Genomic DNA, 24313 nt, shown 5'->3' with positions numbered 1-24313 from the left:
AAGAGAGAAAAGGAGTCATCTTAATTATCAGAAATCCACATTGATAGACTTGAGGCCTTAGATCACCTTACAGCTGTTCTTCAGATTGCTAACGATGCACAGCAGCATCATTAGCATTAACATTAGAGTTTTCTACCCCCCGGGACTGCCTTGCTGGAGGGGTTGCAACCCAATGCGGAACATTCACTGTAGTGACCTGCCCTGACGAGCAAAGGGGTTTAAGTCAAGTCTCACCATCCTGATGCTGACCTTTTTTGTTCTGATTTAGGCACCTCGAGCTGCTCGTGCTGCGTGGGAGGTACGTGCACAGATCCCAGTGCCTGCATCTCCTGCCCGCTGGGCCACTACCAACCCGAAAGTGGGCAACCGTCGTGCCTGCCTTGTCCGCAGGGGCGTTATGCCAAGTAAGTGACTGAGCCCCTGGCACGGGGTGGTGGATGTTCTACCTCACAACACTTCCCAGCCGGCAAAATCCCCTCCCTTCGGGCTAGGGGAAAAGTGCTGCCAGGGTGGGTTCTCAGTGGGGAACGTGGGGTTTTGCTTCCCCGAGAGAAAGAGCAGCTCAGGGCTCGCTGCCCCAGCACCCACCCGTGGTGGAAAACACTCGGTGGCAGCAGCAGCGAGAAGCTGTGTTGCTCCCCAGTTTCTCACAGGGCTTTGTGGCAAACTGGGTCAGGGAGCTCGTTCGCTGCAAAGCTAAAATAGCCATGTGCCTGTTAAACTAACCTACAGACTGTCCAAACCCTAGAGAAAAGCCCCAGGCTGCCTTTGGTCTGTGCTTTAAATGAGGTCCCTGTGGGGCAGGTGGAGGCGTGAAGGTGTGCACCTCTTCAGTGCTGCCAAACTCTTCTCTCCAGGAAGCCCTGGTGAGGGGCAGCCAGCCCCAGGTCTCGGTGGGCTGCCCTTTCTTCCATGGTCTTTTGTATGCATTAGGTGAGAATATGTTTTTTTTTGGTGATGGAGAGACACTTGGGAGCGAAGCATGGGTTCATCTCCACAGCTGTGCTGTGGGCTACCTCTGCCCAACTGGCTTCATTGCTGCACTTTGCCCAATTACTTTCTCGGTTTCTATTTCGTTGCCTCTGGGAGTTCTTACTACATTTAAGTCACTGGCAACTAAAGCAACATCCTTAGCTGATACAGTGGGGAAAAGCTCAGAAGACATCCCAGCCCGAAGCCCAGTCTTGCAATTCCACCAGGCTGCCTCGTCCTGGGGACACTGGGGGAGCGGCCTCCGGCTGTGGGGACACACGCACGAGCTGCCCTCACCATTTCCCATCACGTTTTCCTTTGCTGTACCCAATGTCTTCTGCAACCAACTGGTGGATTTTGTCCCTCTGGCAGCTGCAAGGACAGGAGGGGTGGCAATAGCTTCCCAGGACCATGTCCCTCGCAGAGCAGCTCCGTTCAGATCAACGTTGGGGAGAGGGAACAAAATCTGGCTGTGGGAAAGGGGGACCTGACCGTGCAGTTTGTTTGCAGCAGCCCCTGAGTTTGAGGGGCCACCGGCTGTCCCCTCCATGCTCCCCTCCATGCTCCCCTCCATGCTCCCCTCCATGCTCCCCTCCATGCTCCCCTCCATGCTCCCCTCCATGCTCCCCTCCATGCTCCCCTCCATGCTCCCCTCCATGCTGTCTGTGCAGTGAGGACCTGCCTTACCTTACCCTCAAGTGCTCTAAAAAAAAAAATAAAAAATCAAGAACAGTCTCCTGGGCACCACACAAACGCCGCTGTTGGGATGTGGGAGACCAGAAAGGGTCAGTGACTGGGTTCACGTGTGCTGGGGGGGAGAGGGGGGACCAGAAGAAAGGGGGATGCGGGGAAGCAGAGAGGAGGTGGTCCAGCAGATGCAGCGTGTGCGTGACCATCTCCATGGCAGCTGCCTGGGCCTCAGGGCTCCGATGGGATCGTTTAACATTTTTGTGGTATTTGGAGAATCTGGGCTCCCCTGAGCTTTCAGTGGGTCTGGCTGGCGCAGGCCCCGTATTGGTTGGTTATACGGAAATCTATGTTTCCAATTGATTTTTATTTTTTCCACAAATCCCGCTCAGCCTTGGGGTTTCTGAAGGAGCTAAAGAGTGTGTCCTTGTTTTCCTCCAAAGCATCCCTGAGTATGTTAACAAATTCTTACGCCCACATGCTCGTTGTTGGGGATTTGGCTCTGTTGGTGATGAATGCAATAGCTTGCCTCTTTCTCTGCCTTTCCCTCTTTTCCTCCCCCTCCTCCCGGAGGTCTAACATATTATATCCCCTTTTGCACAGCCCCTGTTATTTAAGGTCAGGACTCTCGCGCTTCGGTGCCTGTGGTTTCGCTCCTTTTTGCGACTCCAAAGCGACTGACTTTCAACAATGGAGCAGCTGCTTTTAAAATTGCTCGTGGATGCTGAACGTGAAGCACCTTTCCAATACAATTCAATTTCCAAGTGTGGATTTAAGAGCCTGACTTTAAACCAAGGTTTTTAAGCCTGGCTGCAACATATTTGTCAAGACCTAGAATTCAGATTTGGAAACCCATCCCTTTCCATATAGCCCACGGGCACAGGGCAGCTCTAATGTTACCAATATAAAAAACTTTTTTTTTTTCCAATGCCTTTGACATTCAGGTGAGGTCAAATCGTTGTTTTTCTGCCTGAACTCCTTTATAATTATTACCCTATTTCCAGACTTGTTAGTGAAACAGAGAGTTGTGCTCTGCTCTCTTCCCCTTAAAGTGGATAGAGGCTCGGGTCACCTAAAATAGCCCTCACCTCTGCTCCCATCTCTCCTAGCTTCACAAGGAGCACCGTGTGCCTTCCCTGTCCGCCTGGCAATTACGCTAATGAGTCTGGGGCCGCAGCCTGCAGTGCATGTGAGAAAGGTAGGCTTTGATTTGTCGTCAACCCAAATGCATTTTCATCAGGTGATGCTTTTTTCCCATGGCCAGATGCAATTACCAGGTAACTTAAAAGCACCAAAGAGTAAACAGGTTATTTTGTTCGGGCTAAAAATAGAATAGCAGATCTCTTCCCATTCTGTCACTGACATTTTTATTAAAATGGAAAGAACAGATCTCGGAGTCATGCTTCTGTTTGCAGTGTTCGTATCAGCTTGTTGCAACGAAAGCCCTTTCCAGAAAGTCAGGAAAGAAACTTCATGACATTCAGTTACAGCAGAAGGGGGAGGAGGGTGTCGGGGAAAAAAAGTATTCCCCTATTTTTAATGGCAAAAATGAGTGTAACCCAATCTTTGTTTTCAGTTAGGCAATCTTCTGCAGTATGAATATTAAGTGTAATACTCTCCTTTATTCCCCAGACATTAAAGACCGGGTTTGCAGCGTGAGCCTGGTGCAGTGTGTTCGCAGACAGCGTAACAACACATTCAAAACAGACCAGCGTTTACTTATGCAAAAACCTAATTAACACATGCAATGCAGGAGCTATTCTGTTCACAAATTAAGTGCTCCTCACACACGCACAACTGTTCTTCTGAAAATCCACGCACCAAACTGTTTGGCTGGTACCTAAATCTTGGCTACCACTTGCTAAGTTTGGGAGGGAAGAAGTCTAACTGGTGACAGCGCTGTGGTATGTCACTCCCTTTACTCAGCAAATTTGAGCACCATGTTCGACCACAGAGGAGCCTGTGGGGGTGGCCCTCAAAATTATGCAATTATAAATTTACGAAGTTCCTTTTTCCTCGCAGGGAGAGGGAGGTGATTTTGTTTTCGTGCTGCTCTGCCACAGCCTCTGCCGCTTGTCGCAAACTGGGGCCGGTTTGAAGGGTGTGAGGCAGATCTCACCCACACCACTTCCAGCCCCTCTCTGAACACAGGCACCCTAATTCTGTCCCATGTGGACCCATGGCAGTGACCAGTGTCGTTGCATCATCAGTCACCTTCCCAAAACCAACTCCCAAGTGGTGTTCTCCTGCCTTTAGAGGTTCCTGTCGGTGTGTCAGGGACTCAAAAACTGGGTCCTGCCTACCGCCCCTGCCCCCGCCATGGGCATTTTGGGGCATTTCACCACTTTTGTGCTTTGGGGAAGGGTTTGTACGTGTCCTCCAGCCCTTCCCCATCCTGGTGGTGCAGGGACGGAGAGCGAACAGCAGATTGCTGGGCTAAGCAGAGCCATCCTGGTTGGTGGGTCTTGCATCCTTCCCTTTTCAGGGAAGGAGATGCACCCCAACTTCCTGGAGGGGTTGGGGTGACCAGAGGGGTTTCCCCTGGCCAGAGACCTGCTGCAGCTGAATAACCCAAGAGTTGGTATGGGGATCACCTATTTCGGCTTCTTTCCAGTTCAACCTGTCATGCTGGGAAGGTTAACAGGTCTCCTTCTCCCTGGCAGGGTTTCGGATGCAAGAGTGACACCAGGGAAATCTGTCGCAGCCCTCCATGCTCCCCTCGGCACGGCAGAGGTCATTAGGAGACTTTTATTGCTCTTTCAGGGCTTTTGACAAACAGAAAACCAAGCGTCCTGAATTTGCCCATGAAATGCCACTTGAAGCGTGTTGTGGGGAGTTGATTTGGTTGCATGTAAAGTGGACACGAGCAAATATCCAGCGATGTGGGGCAGTGACGGTGGAGGAAAGATCCTGAAGTCTCACTTTTCTCCTTTTCAGGGTATTTTAGCTCCAAACAAAATGCAACTTTTTGTCTGCCTTGCCTGCCTGGATCATTTTGCAAGTAAGAAATCCACGTGTGAGCTTGGTCACCAGGGGGTGGTGGTGGTGGGGACACAACAACAGGAAGGGAGTAGTGTATTTCTGGTAGCCGCCACTGAGCTAAGAGACCCAATGTAGTGGCCAAAGTCAAGTCACCTGTCATTTCAGCTGTAGGGACATTGGTGCTGAGCCCTGGTGAGAGAGGGGTGGTATGATGGAGGGGGGGATCCTGGCTGGATGCGGAGATACCCTGGGATGAATGAGGTGGTAGAGCATCAGCTTGCAGCCCACCTCTGCCATCCCCTCTTGCCACTGTTGCTGCGCTGCGTGGCCATTGCACACCACTGATAAACAGGGGGATACTGGCACAGGGATGGAGCCGAGAATCGCTCTGGGTTTTGTAGATTTAAGCTGAGCTGATGGTTTGTTTACCCTGAGTCAGGAGGTGCAGAAGGCAGCAGCTAAACTGCCCCAAGGCTGTGCTGTCACCTTCGGGGTGGGAGAGCGGTCTTGGGAGAGGTGCTGGTGGGGTACCTGGCCATGGGCTCCGCACCCTGCTGTGTAGGGATGCCTGCACGGAGATTGCAGGGTTTATATCCAAAGCAGGTGAATTGGCATGTGAATACTTACCTTCCTTCTGACCCCGCTTGTCCACATTATGCAGCAGATCTCTGCTGAAATTTGGTTAAATTGCCACAAAACCAGATCTGGCTTACCCGCTGTATCTCCGGGCTCTCTCCCAACTCCCTTCAGTACCCGTTGACCAGTTCCAGCCGAGCTCACTAAGGAATAGCGACTTCTGGGAGAGCAAGTTCCAACAAGTTTCATGCAAGTAAGCAACCAAAGAGAGGATAGAAATGCCATCATGTGCTCGGCTCTAATTAGACATGAGAGAGACACTATGAATGCCCACAAAATGGCAAAACCCTAGTTCCTGGTAGACCCTGGAGACTTCTGTCTGTGCATAGGTAGGAGAGCTGGCTTTGGTGGGCTGGGCTGGCCTTGGAAGGGCTTGTCCCACAACGTCATCTGTCTCCTCTCCCCTTCCCAGCACCACCAGCTGCACGGGGTGTCTGCTGTGCCCTGGTGGGCAAGAGGCTCTTCGGGAGGCGTCGGAGGAGTGCACACCTTGCCCACCAGGTAACTTCTGTGGCGGAGGGTGGGGGGCTGCCATAGCCCGGCTGGGAACGCACGGCCTCAGCACCAGGAGGAATGACTTCTTCCTGAGACTGGTCTCCCTTGCCCCAGCGGACCCTGGGGACAGGGGGTTGCCCGAGGCTGGGAAGCAGCAGTGGTGGGGGGAGAGTGAGGAAATGAGTTCCATCCATGTCTTAAATAACATCAAACCGCAGCGGGTGAGTCAGCGGGAGGGCAGAGCGCTCCAGTCATCCCTGCAGCCACTGATGACTATGGTGAGCCTCCTCTCCGAAGACAGCACCAGGGATTTCTCATAGTCAAGTTGTGTTTTCGACATGCAAAAAAGCATTTACCTCTCTGAGAGCCGGGACCTCTCTGACCCGTCAGTCCCACAAAGCTTAGGAAACTGAGCCGTGGTTTAAGCTTTGCTCAGCAAGTTTCAAACAGCCGGAAAAGGCATTTGAATCCAGATATTGGAGAGGATGAAACACTGCTGACCTCCAGCTCCAACCTTCCCTCTGCTTTGAAGCCAGAGCTCACTACTAAACCCACCTCCCACCGTACTCCTACTCACACTTACTCTGCCAGACCTAACCTCTGATGTCCTTTAGTCCCTCTGTCCCTCTTTGTTGTCTTTTCTGCGCCTTTGCCACCCAGCAAGGACCAAAGCCCAGGCTCAGCTTTTGTTATGCACATGAAGTATTTAATAGTCTTCCTCCTTGTGGCTTGGAAAGCTGAATCATCCATCTGCAACTGCAAGGCACCGGGGTCTAGTCCCAGATCTTAATTTTGTTCTTATTTGCCATTTTAGGTACGTTCAAAGGTCCCAGCGACAACAAATGCAAGCTCTGCAGGACAGGAGAGTACCAATTACAGCGGGGCAAGGAGAGCTGTGACCTGTGCCCAGAAAATCACTACTGCCCTGTGAGTCTCCCTCAGCTGGTTTGGCAGCCTGGATTAACACATATAGCTGTCCCGTAACAAGCTAAATACACTTGCAATTAACACCTTTTTTTTTTTTTTTTTTTTTTAATCTGAGCCTGTTTCCTTTTCTTAAACGCAGACAGAGCTCTGATGGAGGGAGACAGTTAAAATTACGACACCAGGAGTCTGGCTTTGTGCCACCCTTGGAGCTGCCCGGTCTCACTGGGCCGTCAGAGGACGGTGTATCCATTAATGAGGGGGTTTGATGTATGGACGTGGTGTATAATGACACCTTCTGCTCTTCACCCTTCCCTGAGTAGCACCACAGGGGCAGACGAGCTGAATTTAATGTCGGCAGGTTCATTTCTTGGTTATTTTTCCTTGTGTTGGTTTTTGGTTTTTTTTTGTTTTGTGTTTTTTTTTTTTTTTTTTTTCCAATGCTGCGGTGTCACCTCCCTTCGCACTAGTTACCTTCTGCGGTCTTCCTCATTTGCTGGCGTTGAGCAAGTTGCTTTTTCTCTCCGGCAGAGCCCAGACGTGAGCCCAGTCAAGTGTCCTCCCGATGCCTTCTGCCCCGCGGGCAGTGCCGAGCCAGGGTATTGCATGGAGCTCTTTCTTTACAAGGCGGGGGACTCCTGCCAGCTGACTCCCCTGGTGGTGGTTCTCCTGGCCGTCTTCTCAGCAGGTAAGTGCTGGTCTTCTCTGTCCTCTGGTAAAATTACACACCCCTCTGCAGCTGGGCACCTTCACGTTAGGCCAACAGTGTTCTCTGGATGCTGTATTTTATGTTTCTGAAAACCCGGATTTCTAATAAAGGTCTTCCTGGCTGCTTTCACTGCAAATGATAATCCTTTCCCCGTTTGTAAGTAGGGATATGGCTGTACTTCCTCTGAAGGAAGGCTAGCGTAATGCTGAATGTTTGTGGTTTGTCCTTGGGAAGCAGGTGTGTGTGTATGGACCCCAAAACAGGAATTTCTTGGCTGCCCAAAAGTAGGAAAAACAGACGATTTTCCTTTGGTGTGAGACTTGACGTTTCCTAAAAGCTCCCTTTCCCCCCCCAACCTCTTGCTGCAGCACCCAGCGGGACTGGGTGCTGTCAGCTTCTGCACCGTTGGTTGTATCAATGCTGTGGTGCACCTTGGAACCAACAGGATGAAAGACAAGCGGCACCTACTGAGTATGTGGAGCATCCCTCAGCCCGGATGCCACCTGCTATAATTAGCACGTTAGGGTAAGCCAATGGGGTGGACGAGCTTTTCCACCTGGAAGCTACACCATGAATATTCATTCCAAAACAGTGAATATGCCTTTGTAGTCTTAGCAAAGGCAAAAAAGAAGAGTTGTGTAGTTCTTAACCAAAGTTTGGGGGAGGTTTAATCAGAGATAACAGTTACGATGCAAGTGAGCAATGCATACTGCTATGGATTGCAAAAAGAGCAGAAGAGCAAGCTGGGAAGAGGGACCCATCTGCTGGGCGCAGGCAGCTCAACAGAAGCCCCACTGTTAGTGCCATTTATGCTACCAGCTCCTCTGACACAACATCTTAACCTCTAAGTCATAGGACTTACCAGAGGATGCTGAGCAACCCGGTCTAGTGGGAGGTGTCCCTGCCCAGGGCAGGGGGGTTGGAACGAGATGATCTTGAAGGTCCCTTCCAACCTAAACCATTCTATGATTCTAAGGAATTATAGCCTCATATCCATGGTTTCCGTGTTTTAAGCGCAACCCTCATGTGCCTCCTGAAAGACCCATTCTGTGGTCCAGCTCACTGCTGTTAAAAGGCAGGGGGGAGATAAAATAGATGTGTTACTCCCCGGAATGAATAAGAGTGCAAAGCTGCTCCTCCAACAACACAGCAGGGCTGGTTGTTCTCATCAAACTCCTCTCTTGGCACCCGAGGAGAGGACTCCGTGGGGCACACAGGAGAAAATGACAGCAGGGGCTGGAGGGGCTATAGGTCTAGCAGCACCGCTCGACTGCTCTTCTCCAGAGGGCTGAAGTGCCCTGGTGGGAGCAGATGAGGGTTGTTCTCACAAGCTCCTCCGCTGGCCCCATGTTCCCTAGTGCCAGGCTGTAGTCCAAAAATCTGCCAAAACAGATGCCATCTGAAGTGAGTATTAATTAGAAAAAGTAAATTAAAATGAAGTGTATGAAAAGCCTGTGCACATAGAGACAACGGCCGATTAACCAGCGTTTCTGATAAACAAGTCTGAGGGTCACAGACCAACATTTTTCAGGGAAGTCCTGCCGGTCAAAGAGCTTGCTCAGAAGAGGGGTAAAAGAAACAGCCCTCACAGGAACCTGCGAGTATTTCACGGCTGGTCTAACAGATCAATTGTTTACCATGAGACTGTCTGCTCACGCAACCTAAATTTGGACATATTTGTCTGGCCATATTGCATCAGAGCGACAGATTTGTGCTCTTCTGTTAAGATCAATTTTCCCTGATTATGCTTCTGCCAGAAACAAACAAACAGAACGTCGCAGTACTTGGTATTTGCCAATTATTTCCATGTCTATGCCCAATCTAAAAGTAATTTTTCCTGACAGTCCTCATTTCAGTCTAGACTCCAAGTTAATCTAGGTCAGTTACTTCTTGTGCTTTGGTGTAAGTGCGGCACAGAGCAAACTTGTTTCTCAACAAGATCCTTCGGCGGGATCAGCAATGGATGAGATGCAAAGCAGAAAACAATAGTTCCACAGAGCAGAGAGTAAATGCGAGTAGCAAAGCCAGTTACTAAATTATTTCATTAAAACCTGCTGGGATTCTCCACAGCTTCCAGAACAAAGGTGAAATGCCAAAGTTGAGTATTTATTATTATAGCTAGCCAAACCTTTTTTTTTTTTTGTGCAGAATATGCAGGAGAAAAAAAAAAAAAACAACCCTTAATTTCCTAGATGAGAATACTTGAGTCGGGAAGCCCTAGAGCAAACGATGCCTGACGCTTTACCTTCCTGTCTGAAAATAACTACCCTTCCTTGCCTTTCAGGTGGAATCCTTGTTGTCTTTCTATTAATTCTGAGAAGGCGGCAAGAATATGGCAAGAAATCCTTAAAGTCTCTATTGCTACCCAGAGGCTCAGGACGACACACAACTTATGGGGGGACGGAGCACACAGAACCAGTCTATGCTGGCTGGTAGCGTAGGATGTGCCCTCAGCAAGCACCCGCTTCTCTTTTGCCCTGGCACAATACAGATGTGTGCATACGGGCAAGATGTTTAACCACAAGCAACCTATTTCTGTATAGCTAAAATCAGCGCTGAGAAACGAGACTCAATTTTTGAGTTGTGGCTCCGTGTAACCGATCCAGCTGACTGCTATAGTAAAATGGACTGATGGAAAAACTCTTCCCCTTTCAATTCCTGGCTTCATTCACGAGGAAATACTTTTCTCCTTTCCTCAGGGGGACAAAAAAAGCAAACAAAGAGCAAACAATTGTGTCTCCCTCTATTTCAACAGTCAGCTCAACAAATTAAGTGAGGATTGACTGCTCCAGTTATTGAGGTTCCTGTGATAGAACAGTCACTTCCACCTGAGCAGGAACTAACATGAATGTGCTACCTTTTAAGTATATGCATTTTTTTAACAGTTTTTTCTCCATTCTCCAAACTTTACCATTACTTTAAGCAAGAGATCCCCAAGCTTTCCCCTTCCTCTCAGCTGTGGGAAAACACGTGCAACTAAAATAATGGTTGATTCCAGGACAAATAAGTCCCTCTTGTTTCCTGCTGTAAGGTGGTGCTTCATACTAGAGCTACAAAAGCAACTCAAAACTTCCAGCAAACCTCCAGGAGTTGTTTTGTTTCTCTGCCAAGGCACACCAGTAAGATGTGAAACCGTGGCCGTGCTTTGGAGCCAAATGGAGCATCATGCTGCGGCCACGGAAGACGCCTCGCGTGTTTTTTGCACACCTAGCAGATGTGCCTGTACTAGAGCCATTGCCTAAATGCCTGTACAGAGTTCTCACCCTTACCCGGACACGTGGTTCATCTCCCACCCGCGGCGGCAGCAGCGCCTGTGATTTGTACCTGTTTGCTGTGCCAGTCCAAGCTTTCTCCTGTGCAGCTGCCCCAGTTCAACCATCTGGTTAAACGGATGTATTTGTATTTTACAGGGATGATTTCAAATTGTGTAGGTGTTTGTGTGGCTAGTTGACTCTTCTCTTCCTAAAGTTGTTGTTTGGTGTATTTTCCCTATCATGTTTTTTCTCCCAGTGATGTTTACCTTTCTGCACCTGGTCCTCACGGCCATTTGAGGTCTCACCAGCATACTGCATACCAGCCACACAGAAATGCCCATCAACTCTAACAGAGCCAGCTTCAACTGCTCCATGAGTATCGGTACCCGGGGTCTCTTAACCTTCCCACCTCGTTGTCTTCCTTCTCCTCCTTGGGCAGAATTCATACACCGAGTAGTTGTGCTGCGTAACCCCAGACAGACCAGCCAGCTGTGACCCTTTGTCACAGCGCTGTGCTTCACCAGCTCTACAAGCGCGAGTAAAAGTAGTATCTATGATTAAAAGACCTCTGCCTTTAAATGAATGTACACTGAGGTGGAGGCAGGTGTTCCTTCTCACATTAGTCTTTCACTGGGTTAGTGCAGCAGCAGAGTCAGCTGAAGTAACCCAGCTGGGGGGGGTTAAGTGGCTACTGCCCTCAGCTGCTCATTCTCCTCTCCCCAGGGGCAGTGTTACTGTGTTAAAAAAAAAAAAAAAGAATAATAAAACAAAATAAAAAATCAGTTCTCTGATCTCTCTCAACTATGTCGGATAGATAAATGGATGGGAAGAGAGGTACATCGTCCTTTGTAGTCAGACAGGTTGCCCAGAGAAGTTGTGGATGCCCCATCCCTGGGGAAGCATTCGAGGTCAGGTTGGATGGGGCGTTGGGTGACCTGGACTAGTGGGAGGTGTCCCTGCCCGTGGCAGGGGGGTTGGACTAGATGGTCCTTAAAGGTCCCTTCCAACCCAAACCATTCTGCGATTCTAACCTGGATCAGCAGCAACACGGACGGTACCTCTGACCATACCCCAAACTCCACTGCGCAGCACGGGCAGAGCTCCCTGCAGCCACCTCAGCAGTCTCCCTCAAGTTTAGCAGACATGCATTAAGTGTCTCAACTGGCAAAAAATCATGGCTTTTCATGGCAGCGACACAAAACTGACAGCACTACATGACCTCACAGCAGAACGGTAATCCTTTAGCATCATAGCAATTTTCTGAAATGCTCTTAAATAAAACATAGCTGCTGTCAGACATGGGAGATTCCACACCTGAAGTCACACCAGACCCAAACAAAAACCTGACTGGAAAAGCAAAACACAGTCAAAGTCAGAGCTGACCAACCAGGAACAGCACCTGTGACAGCTGAAGGAACCCAAGGGAATGGACCTGGTAGGACTGCATGACCCCAAGCTCAAAAGTCATTAAAGCCTATAAAATTACGAGCAACAGAAAACAGCAGTGTAACAGGAAACACAAATTGACATTTGCAAAAGATGTCAGTAGTTTTGTGATAAGCAACACTGTGAAAACAAGCCAAAGCACAGTCATTTTTACCTCCGTATAAACCTAAAACATTATTTCCACAGAGTCTCTTAGGAAATCCTGGAGCAACATCCTGTTCCCTCACTGCCAAACCCCGCTTGCCTAGTATATATCATTTCACCTTTTCTTTCTTTAAAGAAAAAAAAATTTGGTGCAAAAATAACTGTATAGAGCTGTTTTACAAAAAAAAAAAAGAATTAGCAACTTTTTAAATAACTAGGAATAAATTTTAATATTTAATAAGACACTGAAGTTTCTCAAGCAGTCAGACACGGAATAATGTGACTCAACAATATGGAAAAATCCCATTAATATGTCTTTCAAGATATTTTGCTTTTCCAAGTAATTAAAATTAAAATAAAATAAAAAAACACCTAAAAACTGACCATGAACACAAAGCTATTGAACAAAACAGACATTTAATTTGACAATTCTTCCTAGATTGTATGAAAATACATCTAACATATTCAACTGAAAATCGTTTCCATGCTTGCTCGTGTGATAAAAGAACAACAAATTCTGAATTTGGCTATCGTACCAGCTTTGAAGAGTTGCCTAGAAAAGGAAAGACATCTTTCTACTTTGATGGGCAAGACATCAAATACATAATTTAATGCCACATAATATGCCATACTTTGATATTACTTAGGTGAATTTATAACAGAAAATCTTTTAAGTTGCTGAATGCTAAAAAGTAGTGAGTTGCATCATGAGAAAGCTTAATTTTTCAAGATTGTTTTCCCTGGTATTTGAACAGTGGGAGAAGGAAAACAGTGAAACAACTTTTTTTTTCCCCTCTTTTTTTTTTTTTTTTTTTTTTAAGGAAACTTAAGCCTATTTTCCCAGTGCTGCAGAGTAAGGTACAGCAAAAAGACACCTACAACCCACCTTCCCTGAATCAGAAGCTAAAACTCTACCAGATCACCACCTGAGTGGCTTAGTTGAACTCATGGGGTTACATGGTCAGCACATACCGGGGAAGAACACGGTCCACATCGTTACTTTCAAAGAACAATCTCCAAAGTACGCGATTAGCAGAAGGAATGAACTCGTCGCAACTCAAAAGCAAACTCCTAGTTTGCAGTCGCAGCGATGCAAACCTTCAGTGGCCCAACGCGTTGAGTAGTAAAGAGCAGAGAAGAGGTAGAAGGAAGCAGAAAGGCCAACAGCCACTCGCTAAGATCTGTATGTGCAAACTCGACGTTGTGAACAGAGTGCCGAGAGGGATTGCTTTGAACACCAAAAAAATCCGTCTTTTTACCCACAGATACAAAATGAGTGGCTGTCCTGCATCCTGCCATACTAAATGTGCTTGTGAGCCCACCTGAGGGGCAGGCAAGGAGTTGTAGGCTCCACGACTGATCTTAAAACTGATGGTGTTACTGCAGCAGTGCCAGTCGGTAACTATGTGAGGTGGTGGCTTCGGGAAGTGGGTATCTGCCTCTTAGGACCTGGGGCATAACTGTTCCAGGGTGCCAGAGCTGTTACACCTACATACGAAGAGGAAAAAGCAACGAAACAACTAAAAAAAAATAGCAAATTATAAAAGCAATGGAATGTAAAGGTAAAATTTTATAATAACTTAGTTAAAGGTATTCTTATAAAGCCTTTCTTACATGGTATACTATTCAAAGAACGGTCCCAATAACATCAAATTCCTTCATTTTGTTTAAAAGCGATGAGGAGACTCTTTCTGCTTTACTACCTGATCTCACCTCCCTCCCCTGAAAACCCCAGTATTAGAGAAACATACATAATACCATTTTTTGGTTTTGATTTTAGGCACAGGCCTACGCTTCAGTCCTGGTATAACACATACCTCTAGCAGAGGGAAAGTTTCCCTCCAAATCAATTAAGAAATCTTGATTTTTTTTTCCTTGAGTGCAAGGCTTGGCATACCACTTTAAAAAATGCAAACACGTAACGCTTCCCCCTATTTTGAACTGTGATATTTTTTCAAAATTTTTTTCAAAAATTAACCTTCCAACAGTGTTTATAAAAACTCATTAAAAAACCAAAGCAGTTTGGTCACAAAATAGAAACCAGAGTTCAGGACAGGGCAATGCTACATTTAAAACCTCTTTCAATTAATATCTACTAATAAAATCAAAGTTTTTAGGCGTTGAGAACAAATGGGGATTTCGATAATTCCAAAAACTAAATCTGCAATCACATCCTGAAGAAATACTTTGGAAAAAACCATACTCTTTCATGATATAGCAAGGCTTCATTTTCAAAGGGGCTACAAAGAGCTTCTGCACTATTAAAGGCAAACTAAGCTAGAACACACACAAATTACTAAATGGACGTGAAGGCGCACATTGTGGCTAGATAACAATGGCACAAGTCAAAACTTACTTGTAACACTGCCTAATCACACACCGATGACATGCACTGGGAAGAAAACAGGTAAAGACATTTTTCTTTACCGTTTTTTCCTAGTTCTAATATTATTTCCATCAATACTAAATCTCGTATATTTATCTCACTGCAAGTGTGAGAACCTAACGGGAGCAAAGAATTCAAAACAGCTTTGCTGACACAACACAGTGGCAATAGATAGTTGAGAGCAGAGCTCCTAAAACAACAACAACAAAAAGAATTCTTTCAAACAGTCTGCCAAGTCAAGTAGCCAGTTTCACACAAACTTTCGCAAAAGGAACAGTCAGGCTAAATTTCACATTAAAATTGTTCCTTACGTGCTTCTCCAAAAATCTGTTTCACTTTTAATTAGTTGTTCTGAATTTAGTTTTTTGCACTTCAGTCAAGTTTCACCTTCTGTTTCGTTCGTGGGGGATTTTTGTTTCTTGTCAGGCATTTTTTGCATTATCACAAAGTTGTAATGCTTGGGCTCCACACATTCCAAAGAAATGTTTGCCTCTGCGTTTTACTTGACATTAAGGAAAAAAAAAAATCAAGTAATTTTTTCAAATAATAGGTTTTGTAAGATTTATTTTTATTAAGACACAAAAAATCCTAGAATATTGGGCCTAGACTGCAAGACAATATCCCTTTAAATCCAGACTTGTACAGCTCTGTAAGGTCAAGTCACTTCTGTTTCGCTGGGATGAAATACAGGAAAAAACAGTATAGAAAAAAATCTTGGTGGAAGGATGTTTAAAAACGCGTTTGTTTGTTTAAGAATTGTTCGAGAGCTATTTTATAAGAGCACAAACAAATTGTTATGGGTGTGGCTATAGAGAAATACGCACCTGGATCATGAATGGCATTCAAGCACTTGCTCAAAAACACACAAGGCAAGCAAATCTCATCGGGACCACAGACCGAGCCACTTCTTACTTAAAGGGACTTGAGAGCTAATAACTTCTTTCAAGGATACACTATTTTTAACATCTGTTGGTTGACAAATACTATCTCAAAAACCTATGTTTACATCTACCTGGTTTGATTTCAACCTACCTCCAATCTGCAAGTATTTTGGAGGGAACCTTGTACATTCGTAACAATTCAAGTGTAACTGTAATGCTGAGTAATAAGTTTGGTTTGTCCTGAAGTTTTCTGAACTATGCAGTTCGTTATCAGTGCAGAAGCAGCAGAAGACTGCTGTGGTTGGCTCAGTGGATTTATAAAAACAAAACAAAACAAAACAAAACATTCCCCCCCCCCCCCCCCCCCCATGTAACCTTTACAGAATATATGTAAAATTGTGTCCTTCCCTGGTCATATTCACAACTTATCTACAAGATAGTGTTGGCAGCAGAAACTGCAGTCCATGACTATTTGCATTCGGCTCTCATCCATCTGTTCCTCTGCTTTCTCTTAGGCTTCAACTTGTTCAGTTTTTTGCGGGGTTTCTCAGTCTTCTGAGTTTCAACAGAATCCACCCCGAGAACATGTTCAGAGCAGCATAACTGTCCATTCAACGTAGAATTTAGTACTGTCCCGTCTTGGTGTTCCTTGCAGAAAGAATTTGGGCAGAAGTGGCAGAAAGAGACAGAAGGTTTGCCACAAACATCGCAGTGGTGCCAAGGACACTCCCACTTTCCTGCGTTCAAAAACAAAGAGCGCGTTAGTAGGGAGTCAAACGTGTCATTGTCTTTTAAAGTTTTGCGTTTTAGCAGCTGAACGACGCATCTGTCGTTCACCTTAGTGGCCAGTCCGGCCCAAACCACAACACTTTCCCGACAAAGCTAGGCGAGCCGGCAACTACCGTGGCTAATTGCGAAAAATCAAACTGCTACATCGTACTTCTAAAGCTCAACTGACAGTAGTAAGTAGCAGACGTGACACCCTTTCATTTAAATACAGCAGTGAAGTCCAGCTAGAAGAAATTGTTCAGGCTTTACTCAAGAGCATTTTACAGAACTTGCAGGCTGGTAGAGTACGCAAACATCCAGTCAACTGCTGCCCACCGTTACAACGCTCACCTATTTTATGCAAGTTTTGCTCAGGGGTGGCTGATGGGCTTTACCTACAGATGTTCTTTTGCTCCAGCATATTTTACCAGTCATCGTTTTACTTGTTTCTGGGGTAACAGGCTTTGCCTGCTTCACTTCTTCACATCCCACCTGAGGTGGCTGACTATGGAACCGGGCAACTCCTGAGGTATCTGCTGCCCTTAACATTTTCCTACTCGCCTTGTTCCAGATGCTGCTGCTGTTCTTTTGGCTGGAACTCAACTGGCTTCATGCATTTCTTAGATGTAGCCAATTTTCCTGTGACAGGGCCACAGCGCTCCTAGAGTGATGTACTCAATTACCGACGTTTGTAAAACAAAAGGCTCATTTTGCCAGAGGCAGGAGGAAGCCATCGTTTTGCCTCCATGCTCAAGAAGAGCTCCTACGTGATGCACGAAGGAAGTTCTTGCCATATGAAAAGAATGTTTTCGAGAAGACACTCTTGACGAGGTTTCAGGGCAAAAAATGACGTACCTGCACAAGTTATTTATTTACACAAGTTTAAGAGGCAACGCGACTCACCAAAAGGACGTTTCACCAAACCAAGACAGGAGAGATGATAAGCTTTAGTACAAGATTTCCTGTCGCACAATACCAGCTGGCCTCCGTCACCACAACGGAAACAATCGTCTTCAGATTCTTTCTTCCCTTCATTTTTCGTTCTGCGTCTCCGTGTTCTCTTTTTGGTCTTTTTGCCTTTTTCTTCTGAGGCATTAGTGGAAGAATTCTAAAAGAGTAAGACGCAAATCTGTAATTGCCCGTTTCGCAAAGGAAAAATATTACACAACCTAGCAAAGCTGTTGACATGCCTGGAAGACTGCACACACAGGCAAAAATTTGACCTGCCCAGAGCCTCACAGTGCCTATCTCCGTTGATTAAAAAAACAGGCCGACCCTTGTAAAAAGTAATTTTGAAACCAGGTCTTGTGCCTCCGACCCCTTCCTATTGGAAAGCTCCTCCACTTTCTTATGACTGAAAAAAGGTCTTCCCGTTTCCAGTTTAATCCACTCGCAGCTCATTTACCTCCGTTTTGTTCTTATACCACAAATCACTTCAATATCCACTTTTCTCTTCCAGTTGTGTACGCTTATGCTGGAATTATTAAAAAGAGCCTCCACTTCCCTTCTTTGAGGAACAGATATCAGAATCTCAAGAACTGTAACTGTGCCCATAATGCTAGAAAGAATATGACAAGCCTTATCCCTATTTCCATCTGACAGTCTGCTGCTTGCACTTCAACTCTCCTTCACCAAATCACATAAAATTCATTCTGGATGTTTCTTCAGCATCCCTACCATCATTCCCCACCCCAGTAATCATTACCTACTTTCTTTTAAATTAGCCCACTCTGTCTACCAATGCAAACAGCCCTGCAAAACTGAACTGTAACATTTCATTTCTTCATGGCTGTCCGCATAAATTGATCACAGGCTTATGTGAAACCCCACTTAAGCCTCTCCCTTAACACAAACCAGCTATGTGAATTCTGGAGATTTTAAGCCCACCCACTGAAGTGCCTGACACTGAGCAGCGTGAAGGACCACGTGAAGGTGCAGCCTTTCTACACCCATGGCTCAGATTTTTTTTTCTCTTGGGAATGTACTTGTGCCTTCCCTCGCACTCCTATGCCAGCCCTTCAGGAAGCCCCATCAACTTCTGCTACATTATAGGTTTTAAATTAACCTGACACGAATCATACAGGCCATTTCTTGACACAATTTGGTATTATTTTCTCTCATTCAAAACTCAGCATTTTTTATTCTTCAGCTGAAAGATTTTTAACCAATCTTAATAAAATAATCATATTTTAAGGTTTAGATGGGGGAAATATGAACTGCAATGTCAGAATAATCTCACTGGCTATAGTTGGGCTCGTTCTTAGTCAGTTCCTAGCTCCTACAACCCTTCCCCTCCTTCATACTTCGAACAGAACTGGGCAGGTTACTCCCTCTGCAACCCCTTCTTTTATATGCTTTTGATTCCAAAAGCTAGTGCCAGTAGCTAGCAATATTTCTTATTCAGGACCAAAGGAATTAATTTCTCATAGGAGAAAGTGGGAGAAAATATTTTAGAGTGTTCCCCAAAGCAGTGTTGCCTGCCATACTATTACAGCATAAAAACATATTCTTTAGCACCAAGGTTATGTTTGGCAAAAGAATGTTTCCATCTTCCCAGCGAGGGAAACAGTAAGTTTTTTCCTCGGAGGACAGTCAGCACCTGTTCAAGCAGCACTAACCCGTATCATAACATAAAACTGGTCCACCAACGCATACCACAAAAGAAAAACAAGGCTAGTGTAGTTTGACAAGACACCGTCAAATTCTCTCGACATATTACTTGCCTTTGGTCTGTCCCCAAGAAATCCACTGCAGTTTGGGGCACCACATTTGCAGACTGTTTTTTCATTGCCCAGACAGTCAAGGTTGTAATTGAAAGTCAGCTCTGTCCCTGAGTGAGATAAGACGTACCCTTTTATTATGAAGGACAAGGCAACGAAGTCTATCAAAATTACTACAAACAAATAAAGCTTTCATTATCTGTCTTCTGGTTTTGTCCTTGCTTGCTGATCTATTATCATAGGGTTTTCCCCCCTCTTTACTGCTCATAAGCACTGACAATGATTAACAGCACGATGACTTATGCCATTACACCTAAAAATAAATTGGTTTGACTTCACAAAACTGCGCATGTGTCTGGTCTACACGTACACACACACGATATATAATATATATATATCTATATAGCTAGATATTGCTATAGATAGATACATATATGTGTGTGTGCACGTGTGTACACAAACTAGACCATACATACTTTTAAACAGCCTCCTACATCCCCTCCTTAAGCTTATTATCTTCACTTGAAAAGATACCAAAGTACAGTTTGAGATCTCTAAAACAAAAACCATGCTCCACAATACGGAGTGAATGCACGGATACTGCCGAGGGGTCCTTCGGTGTTCCCTTAGAAGCAAGCAACAAAAAGCAGCTATGGGACACACACTATTAAGAAACACTAAATAAATGGCAGATCACAAAGCATCTCTTCCACATGCCGCGTTCTTTAAAATCGTATTTGCACTGAATCAGTTAAACCACGACCGTCCCACTCAGAACTGTGCAAAATGTTTAACTTAGTGAATTAAACCAAAACCAACATATGCTGATATACCTGCAGGAATATCGCACACGGCAAACAGGCCGACACGAGTGTCTCCATTTACTGTCCATTTTAGAGTTTCACAATTTGGTTGGCAGCTGTGATTCATAAAACGAGAATAGTTTCCTTTGGGGCCAGCATCAATAATACGATCCTGGAGATCAAACCAGCAACAGAATGAATGTTTTTTCTCCCCCCCTCACAAAAAAAACCCAACCAACCAACCAACAAACCAGAAATTATTTCAGTAGTTGCATTCAAAGCAGACATGGTATTGCTACCCCGCAGCACACAAGCAAACCGATGGTACATGTCGTATTGAAAACTGTAGTGTCTCATGTGGCCTGGAATGTGACACTCCCAAAGCAATACTCCTGCTCTAGCTCACATTTTCCCAGAACCCATCGCAGCCACACGGCAGGACAAGTGTTCTTGTGAGCACTGTGGTGGACGTGTTAAGAACTCCCTCCCTCCAAAAAGCCTCAAAATTCAAACTCGGTCCAGTTACCTTTTACTTTGCATTCACAAAGCTGTGCCACATTTACAAATACTGTGCTTTATGGTATTTACCAAGTCACTGCATGATTACTTGCAGAGATTACCAGTTTCTCACCAGCTTGCTTTGCCCAAATCAGCCTAGTTTAAACAAAGACAAGCTCTTGGTAAACTAAAGAAACCCCATCCCTACACACAGTTGCCTTTTAATTTCTATCTCCAGCAAACACACTAGACATTAACAAAATAAGATACAGTCTTGGAATAGCCAAACTATGTTTCTTTGCAGCCCCACTTAAGCAAGCGTTGCTTATTTATGAAATATTATTATAGCTCTAACTCATTTTTATAATGCGCTTGTATGATTGTCATCACTCTGTGCACATACATCCAGCTGCATGCGCAGCTCAGCCTCGTAATCGCATGGCCATTTTTGCAAGACAGAACGACGATGACCATTTATTAACTATAGCAAGAGTCAAATGCACGTTCCGTTCAGATATTTAACACACTGACACTGTATGTCAGAGTTTAGTAGAGGAAAACCTAAGCGTTCAGAGAAACACGGTTTCAACATTCTTAGCTGATAACTCCAGTGCGGGAACTCCTCGGTTACAGGACTAATGAAAACAGTAGCTGTGGAAATGCAGAGCAGGACAGTCTCGGGCAAAAGAAAGGTGATTAGGACTGAAAAAACATGCAGGACTGACAGCCAAATCTTGTTTTTCTCCTAAGTAGCTGTTTGGGGACTGAAACGATGTAATACATATACATAATATGTCTACATATACATATATATATACACATATATACATATAATACATATGTATTATAATACATAATTATATATAATCATACACAATACATACACATAACACCCCCTCCTGCGCGGGTTCTCCACTTACTTCCCCCTTCTTGGGAATAAAATACTCAGAGGTGTGCACAGAGAACCACAGATGCTGGACTAATTTGCCGCGTTAATCAATTTGCTGGATTAATTTGCTGCAGAATCAATTTGCGGAGTGCTGGCTGGCTACTAACGCAGATAATGCTTTCAGAAAGGAGTTTCTACAAAAGCCCAAGCTTAGATTTGCTATAAACAAAGAAAGGGACGGATAGTTGCAAAAAGATTAAATGCCCGACATGGGACATAGCTTCACAACTATATTCCACACTACTCTCACGTGAGATTTTTTTTTGTTGTTGAAATTTTAGGGAAAGGATTGCTAACAGTAATTCTTCCAACTGTGTCATTACTATTTCCTGAAACGTCGTACTTCCTTTTAAGACCAGGCAGATAAGTATTTTTGCTGTACTTGATTTCAAGCAACAAAGCACAATTTATAGACCTTAATATCTACTTTATTACATTATGCAGTTAGAACAAATGAGACGCGTTGTACAGCTAGAATGGAGCAAGCAGGCACAGAAGATACAACACTGCGAACACGTGAAACTGTGGAACATCAAAGGTAGCAGAGCGCCCTACCGAGACGATCATCAGAAGGAAATAACAAAATTGTATTAAATGCTACAATTAATGGGGAAAAAAATTAAAATACTCTACCTTATCAATAGTGAGCATATAGAAGTGGGTAATGTCATTTTCATGTGCATATTTGATTCTTGCCATACATTCCTCTTCATCAATCAGCTCCCCGACGTACTCATTCACAAACTCTCCCTGAAAGATACCAAGCATCACTAGTAAAGTATATACCAAACCCACAAGCAGCATCACAAGCCACCGGTTCTTTACTAGGCAAGAACGATTCATACCTTCTTGATATCCCTCTTAGCCACCAGACCCCACCCTTTCCCATCGGTTTTGATGATCTTTGTCTCAGGATATTGACGTTTTGTAAAGCACTGGTTTTGGCACCGTTCTCCCGCCGGACAAACTTGTGGATGGCATTCGTACATCAGCATCCGATTTAGGCACTCAGAATCAAAGCCACAAGGGTTTTCATCTGTGGGCTTGCAGTTGCACTTGGGAATCTCAGAAATGTCAGCAGTATATATCTGCACTTTACCACAAGGTTTATTCACCTGAATAACACATTAAAATAGTTCAACCATCACTTTAAAACATTTATCGTAAGAGTTATTACGATCGTTACTAACTTGGTTTTGCAACACTAGATGTTCCAATAGAAGCAAAATTTCATCATCTCATGACTGTAAAAGCACAATTACCAGCACATCATCACAACCTCTCCTCCCCACCTCACCACTCAGCTCTTCCTCTCCAGCGCCGGCTCAGACCTTTTGAGTATCCAGTGTAATTTCCTCAAACTTTACCTTAATATGCTTGTATGGTGGAGGTTTACGTTCACTCTCTTGGGTTTCTTTGGCTTCTCGCTGTAGCTTTATTTCTCGAAATCGAGCTTCAGCTTCTTGCAAAGCTAAAAGAGATTTGTTGTATCAACAGAAGTGCTCGAAAGAGGACTACTCCCCCCAAGTTGACTTGCTCGTTCCCATGTGTGTTAAACAAAGAATCATCTACTTTCTAGTCCCGTCATTCAATTTTCTTGCAAACAATGCTTCGGGAGTGTTAATACTCTTAACAGGTGTCTCAATTCTACTCTTTTGGTCTCCCAGTGACACTCATCATTTCCTTTCCAGAAAGCAAAAAGCGTCAGAAGTAATTCCAGTTAGATGCGAGTCTTTTCGAAGCCACAAAAGGACTGCTTTCATTCAAAGTTAGTAATAGTGACTGCTGCCCGGGACACAAACAATTTTTTTAATTCAATATTGTACAACAAATGTACAAAACCAGTCCCAAGGCTATGTGTGAGGAAAGGAAAGCACGCATGTCACAAGATTATTTTTGTTTGCTTTAAGCTATGTACCATTTTTGAAGACTTTTCCAATTCCTTTGATTCCCTGGTATCTACTCCCTCTGTCTCCCTCCATATAAGGGAACACCCGCGCTTGGTGCGTCCAATAGTAATCCTTAGAACCAAAGAAAAACACAGGAAATTCTCCGATTTCATGCTTCATTTTCTGGATATTTGGGGGAACATTTTTCGGATGGCAAACTTCTGCAGGCCACCATCTAGCACAGAAGTACAAATAAAAAAATACAGCATTTTAGTCAAGCTCTTTCTGCATGAGACAGTTTAACAAAATCACCCTAAACAGCAGTAACCGATTATTATTTCCAAGATCCCAGCGGATTTTCCATCCTTTCCTCCCCCCGCTCAGGCGAGAAGACAGGACTAGAAAAGGGAAGCCCGACACTCAAATTTGTGGGACTTTTTGCCCGCCTGCAAGATAAGCGTACCCATAAAGCTCCTTGCGCCTGGTTAGCAAAACCAGCATCTTTAACAAGGCCTGCAATCACTGTAATTGTCAAAGATGAAGAGACGGCTGATAATAGCGATCAATGCCATTTAGGATAAACCCTCCCCCCCCCCCCCCCCCCCCCCCCCCCCCGCCAGTCTCACTCAAATCTCAAGTTACAGCCCGAGTGACTTATCTCCCAGCCTGCAAGGTAGTAATTTAGCCAATTACAAGTTACACCAGCTTAATTATTTGAAGAGATTTCAGAAACAAAAGGGATTGAAGGCTCATACACGGGAAGCAGATGTCAGAAGCCTACAAGGAGTCCTGTACGGGTAATGCCTTGGCCGAGAGCAGCAGTGAAGCCGCAAGTCATTGAACTTGAAGCTTGCAAGGAGATGAGGTCCCTAGTTCACAGAGGAATGAGAAATCTGCGTGCATCAAGGCTGGCCTACAGAAGCAACCAATTGTATGATCCTTAATTAAACATGCCAGTACTGTAAAACAAAATAAATCCGTTCACCAGACCTGTAATTTCCCAGTTTAACCCAAATAATATCCTGGAAATGGAGCTTCTTCCCCGCCCTGCAGTCGTTGCAGTACCAGCTCCCGTCTGGCATTTCGATGTTTAAACAGTCCGGGTGGAATGCCGCAGGACACGACTCGCAGCACAACAAGCTTCCTCCTTCAGGGAGGGAGAGGGGGAGA

At 45.1% G+C, this 24313-nt stretch overlaps 1 protein-coding gene and 1 long non-coding RNA gene across 2 annotated transcripts in view; one reads left to right on the top strand and one right to left on the bottom strand.

Annotated features, from left to right (window-relative positions):
- Positions 1 to 334: 334 nt before the first annotated feature.
- LOC309671559 lies at positions 335 to 4631 on the top strand. The gene is made up of 3 exons (XR_014269159.1): positions 335 to 404; positions 2769 to 2857; positions 4597 to 4631. It is a non-coding gene; the product is annotated as an uncharacterized lncRNA (long non-coding RNA).
- An 11294-nt stretch (positions 4632 to 15925) lies between these two features.
- The window catches only part of NSD2 (nuclear receptor binding SET domain protein 2), a 75045-nt gene continuing 66657 nt past the window's right edge, over positions 15926 to 24313 (bottom strand). The window contains exons 15-23 of the mRNA XM_082482220.1: positions 24134 to 24290; positions 23173 to 23378; positions 22622 to 22725; positions 22100 to 22369; positions 21888 to 22004; positions 19838 to 19979; positions 19008 to 19114; positions 17188 to 17392; positions 15926 to 16253 (exon numbers count right to left, since the gene is read on the bottom strand). Of these exons, the coding sequence (XP_082338346.1) occupies positions 15985 to 16253; positions 17188 to 17392; positions 19008 to 19114; positions 19838 to 19979; positions 21888 to 22004; positions 22100 to 22369; positions 22622 to 22725; positions 23173 to 23378; positions 24134 to 24290 (1577 nt within the window). The 3' untranslated portion in view covers positions 15926 to 15984. The remainder of the gene's footprint in view (positions 16254 to 17187; positions 17393 to 19007; positions 19115 to 19837; positions 19980 to 21887; positions 22005 to 22099; positions 22370 to 22621; positions 22726 to 23172; positions 23379 to 24133; positions 24291 to 24313) is intronic.

This window comes from Vanellus vanellus (assembly GCF_965231255.1).
Source record: "Vanellus vanellus genome assembly, chromosome: 4".
In the NCBI taxonomy this organism is placed as follows: domain Eukaryota; kingdom Metazoa; phylum Chordata; class Aves; order Charadriiformes; family Charadriidae; genus Vanellus; species Vanellus vanellus.
The sequence above is the reverse complement of the archived record's forward strand: the minus strand, read 5'-3'. Positions and strand labels throughout refer to the sequence as shown.